Consider the following 5196-nt stretch of genomic DNA (forward strand, 5'->3'; position numbering starts at 1 on the left):
CCGTGGCATCACAGCTCACAGTAACCTCCGACTCCTGGGTTCAAGCGAGTCTCCTGCCTCAGCCTCCCAAGTAGCTGGGACCACAGGCGCCCACCACAACATGGCTATTTTTTTGTTGCAGCCGTCATTGTTGTTTGGCGGGTCCGGGCTGGGGAGTCGAACCTGCCACCTTAGGTGTACGTGGCTGGTGCCTTAGCCGGTTGAGCTATAGGCGCCGAGCCGCCAAGACCATTTTTATGCCTACAACATTTTTCTTGTTGTAGTTTTTGGCCGGGGCTGGGTTTGAACCTGCCACCTCTGGCACATGGGGCCAGCACCCTACTCCTTGAGCCACAGGTGCCGCCCATATGCCTACAACATTTTCAGAACCAATTCCTTATCCAGTCCACAATATGGCTGAACCTGTGGGTTCAAATCAAATTCAAGCCTTTAAGAACCTTACATATCAATTATTAGTCTAATCAGTCTGCTTTTCTACCAGTTCTGATAGAACTTCAACAGATTAATCACTGAATTATTTTTCCAGAGACAGAGTCATGCTGTCACCCAGGCTGCAGTGCAATGGCAGGATTAAGAGTTCCCTGAACTTTTGAACTCCTAGATTCGAGGTATACTTCTGCTTCAGCCTGATGAGTAGCAAGACTACAGGAGAGCACTACCACACCTGGCTAAATTTTCAAATTTCTGTAGAGAGGTTTAAGTATGTTGCCCAGTGGGACTACAGGCACCCACCAGAACCGCCCAGCTATTTTTTTGGTTGGAGTTGTCGTTGTTTATCTGGCCCCAGCCAGGTTTGAATCCACCAGCTTTGGTGCTATGTGGCTCACGCTGTAACCACTGTGCTACAGGTGCCAAGCCTGAATTATTATTTTTCTAAATTTTTTTTTTTTTTGTAGAGACATTTATCACCCTTGGTAGAGTGCCGTGGTGTCACATGGCTCACAATTCCTGGGCTTAGGTGATACTCTTTTCTCAGCCTCCTGAGTAGCTGGGACTACAGGTGCCTGCCACAAAGCCAGGCTATTTTTTGTTGCAGTTCAGCTGGGGCTGGGTTTGAACCCACTACCCTCGGCATATGGGGCCAGCGCCTTACCCACTGAGCCACAGGTGCTGCCCTACCCGAATTATTTTTTATTATATGGTACGTAGGGGCAAAAATGTTACATGGGTTCCCACTACCTACAGCTTAAAAAATCCTTAGCCTTAGCTCAGCACCCACAGTTCAGTTGAGTAAGGGCACCAGCCACATATACTGAGGCTGGTGGGTTCAAGCCCAGCCTGCTGAACAATGACAACACCAACCAAAAAAAAAAAAACAGCTGGGCGGTTGTGTTGAGTGCCTGTAGTCCCAGCTACTTGGGAGGCCAAGGCAGGAGACTTGCTTAAGCCCAACACTTCGAGGGGGCTGTGAGCTGTGATGACACAGCACTCTACTGAGGGCAACATAGGGAGACTCTGTCTCAAAAAAAAAAAAAAAAAATTCCTCAGCCTAGCACCAGTATTGCCTGTATCCATCTGCATCCACTCCGATATTCTCACCATAGTTTTTTCTTTTTTTGGTTTTCACGTTTTTACTGGGGGCCATGAGGGAGGGGGAGCCTTCTCCCTGTGGATGGAGGTGCTCACAGTTTCTTCAGCCACTCCAAGCTTGGGCCCTGGGGATGATTGGGCACATTGGGCACGTTCCCATCATCTCAGACAGGCACTGGATAGTTGTAGGGCGCGACCTTGTTGATCATGCTAGCGTACTTGGTGTAGGGGCCAATCATCAGCATAATTACAGCAAGGCCCTGACGGTGAAGGACACAACCAGCACTGGCTCACTGGCCCAAGCATTCTTGAGGAAGGTAGCAAGTCTAGCAGCCATCTTGGTCTCAGTGGCGGCGACTGCAGTCCATAGTTTGTTTTCTAAAACAAACGATTCTCGTACCTCTGTGTCATTGTGCTGAAATAAAACTTTCCTGAACACTTTCACCACACAGTAACCTTAAGATTCCTTCCATTTTATGTTCTGTACCACTCTTCAGAGTAATTAAATCCTTAGGTGGGTCACATCTAACATGCTGCTTATGTGTGTATGTATGTACATCTGCTCCTCTCAGACACTGGAAACCTGTAAAGGACAATTACTTCTTTTGACTTCCAACTACTCTGTGCACTTGGAGATTTTTTTTTTTTTATACAAGAGTTTCAACTTTGTTACCCTCGGTAGAGTCCAGTGGCATCACATCTCACAGCAACTTCAAACTCTTGGGCTGAAGTGATTTTCTTGCCTCAGGTTCCCAAGTAGCTGGGACTACAATGCCTGGCTATTTTTAGAGATGGGGTCTTGTTCTTGCTCAGGCTGGTCTTGTAAACCTATGAGCTCATGCCATCCACTTGCCTTGGCTCCCCAGAGTGCTAGGATTACAGGCGTTGAGCCACTGTGCCCAGCCTTGTAGAATGATCTTAACAAGACAGAATAGTGAAAGGTACAGGAACAATGTTCAGTTAACTTGTTTCTCTGCAAAGCTTCCTCACCTTCATACCTGAGAAATAGCCATTATCCCATCCTCTTTTTTAAAGTTGCTAAGATGGTAGGTGTGGTTGAGAAATAGGGAATGAAGCCACAAACTGAAGCTGAATTGAGGAAAACAGGAAAAGATGCATGCAGCTTTTGTTCAGGGCAACATGTAGTGGAGTAGGAGGGTGGAGCAGACAGTACATGAAAAATAATCAAGAATAAGAGGCCGAAATAACTGATTAAAGTTTAATACATTAAAACCAGATATTTATCACTTATATTGCATTTGCCATTTCTGAACAATACAAAGTAGAGGCAAATAGTAACACTTCATAAAAATGTTGATTTCCCCATTCCTTTCCTCAAGACCCAGCCCTCCCTCAAATATTCCCTCCCATCCCTTACAGAACTCTGTCCTGAATAAAACACTTAAATACATCATAAATAGTAAATTATGAAAAAAAAAATAGCAAGAATTCTTTCTTTCTTGTAAAAAAAGAACATGGCAGCAAAGACAGGCAGCCAAAAACTGGCTGGGGGTGTCTAATATAGACAGTTATTTGGGGTATGGGCTAACCTCCTATCAAGGTAGGGTGGGGTAGAGAAGGGATAGCATGGGAATTCAACAATCTGCCTGAGACATCAGGCCCCCTTCTTCCCCTGACAAAAGTGGAAGGATCAGAAGAGGACTGAAACTCTTGGAGATAGGGAGGAGAGTGTTTATGGCCCCCATTTCCAACTTCTCTGCATGAAGACAGGGGGGAGGATATGCAGCACAGCAATTACCTCACCAAGGCAAAAATCTGCTGGCTGACCATGAGTTTAAGAAAATATTCTCTAGCCTCATAAATAAGGACTTCTCTAGCCTCACAAGTAAGGACATACACATGTGTCCCCCTCTCTACCTTAGCTCCATAAACCGCAGAACTGTTAGAAAAGATGGGAATAGCAAAAAATCTCCTTTGGAGAATGATCTAAAATTCATTTCATAAGTCTTCATATTTAAAAAACAATCAGAATACATTTCAAATTGCAAAACAGTAATAACATTACGGCCTGGCAGTGAGTGAGTAGGGTCCTGCCTAGGAAGGGCTCTGATCTCTCAGTCCCATGACTACCCCAGTTTCAACAAAAGGGGTAATGATTACCCCATATCTCACTCTCTCTGTTCCTTCAGCCTTTAAGAAATTCATCAAGAGAGGAGGAGTTTAAAGAGGAGCTGCTCCTGGCAACCAATACGCTTCTCTGCAAACACTAGGTCTCTTCTGAGGGAAAACTATAAATAGGCATCCCTTCAACCCTTCTAAAGCTTTGATCTGAAACTGGCTTGAAATTGTGTACTGTTTGTTCTTTTCCTTTTTTAAGGAAAAAAAGAAAAAGAGGGGCAGCGCCTGTGGCTCAAAGGAGTAGGGAGCCATCCCCATATACCAGAGGTGGCGGGTTCAAACCCAGCCCTGGCCAAAAAAAAAAACCCTGCAAAAAGAAAGAAAAAGAGGTTGGGAGATGGTTAAACACCATGCTACCCCAAGAACATTTACGAAGTTTAAAGGGGTCTTCTTTCAGGTACCAGAGAGAAAGACTACAGTGGGAAAATGTGCCAGCTAGTCTGTCCTGAGGAAATTAAGAGTCCAGCTCCTGGCGAAACATAGATGAGGGTTAACAAAACCACCATGTCCTGCAACTCCATTTCCAACATGAAAAATGGGGGTTTGAAAAATACTCAATCGTGGAAGCCAAGGTTAGCCAGTTGAAAATTCGTGCCGCCCAACTCTGGAGTGGAAGGGATGCTGCTGTCTTCAAGTGTCTGAGGCACTAATGTCCATGTATGAGGAAGGGGAAGGAAAAGACAGTCTTCTTCAGGAAGGTGATGGAGAACGCCACTCACTTCCATTATACTCCTTTTTTGATGACCAAGAAGAAAATTCAGCATTGCTGGGGCAAGAACTGACATCTTAGAATCACAGAGATTGTAGAATCTTGTTCCAGAAATTCTAAGGTTTTCTGCTCACTGAAAAAGCAAAAGGGTGTAAAGTTAAGGATGTAGAGTATGAAATGAAGTAGGAATAAAATTCAACTAAATTTCAACCTGGCCAGCAAAAGTAAGTTTTCTTCTATTTCAGCCTTACCTTTCAACTATAACGTATGAAAAGCACAAAATTTATCAAAAAGCAAGATTTAACTTCCATTTGGTGATTCGCTTTATGCCCTTCAAAGCATTTACCTTCCCCACATCCCAGACACTCACATGGGTGAATCCTGACTCTGCAACTTCAAGCTTTTCCAAGGTTGTACTAATGAGAAAAAAATAATGGAGGTAGAGAGGAAAAGAATTAAAAGATAAAAAAGAACTCTTCTTTCAAGTCAAATCTCACAATGCTTCTATGTATTTCACTTTAGAAACAATTTAGGATTCAGAAAGATGAGGCTAAGTAAGACGCTACTAGACTTAGAAGCACATTGTTGGCTCAGCACCTGTGGCTCAAGCGGCTAAGGGGCCAGCCACATACACCTAAGATGGTGGGTTCAAATTCAGCCCGGGCTCACCAAACAACAATGATGGCCAGTGGGACAGCTTTGAGCCTCAAGCTCATTTTGTTATGCTTCACGGTCTAGATTTGAGTATTTTCTTGGTATGTCCCCCTGGGTAGAGTGCCGTGGCATCACAGTTCACAGCAACCTCCAACTCCTGGGCT

At 44.5% G+C, this 5196-nt stretch overlaps 1 protein-coding gene and 1 pseudogene across 3 annotated transcripts in view; both read right to left on the reverse strand.

The window, feature by feature from the left end:
- Positions 1-1583: 1583 nt before the first annotated feature.
- Positions 1584-1867, reverse strand: LOC111728627 (annotated as a pseudogene).
- A 2042-nt stretch (positions 1868-3909) lies between these two features.
- Positions 3910-5196, reverse strand: part of PIP5K1A (phosphatidylinositol-4-phosphate 5-kinase type 1 alpha) — a 23101-nt gene continuing 21814 nt past the window's right edge. For 2 of the 3 annotated variants that reach the window (XM_012811800.2, XM_023519417.1), the window contains one exon: positions 4521-4794. In XM_012811800.2, the coding sequence (XP_012667254.1) occupies positions 4665-4794 (130 nt within the window). In that variant the 3' untranslated portion in view covers positions 4521-4664. The other variant, XM_012811799.2, reaches the window with a different exon arrangement.

The sequence above is a fragment of the Otolemur garnettii genome, unplaced genomic scaffold, assembly GCF_000181295.1.
Source record: "Otolemur garnettii isolate 467f Iridium unplaced genomic scaffold, OtoGar3 scaffold00174, whole genome shotgun sequence".
Taxonomy (NCBI): domain Eukaryota; kingdom Metazoa; phylum Chordata; class Mammalia; order Primates; family Galagidae; genus Otolemur; species Otolemur garnettii.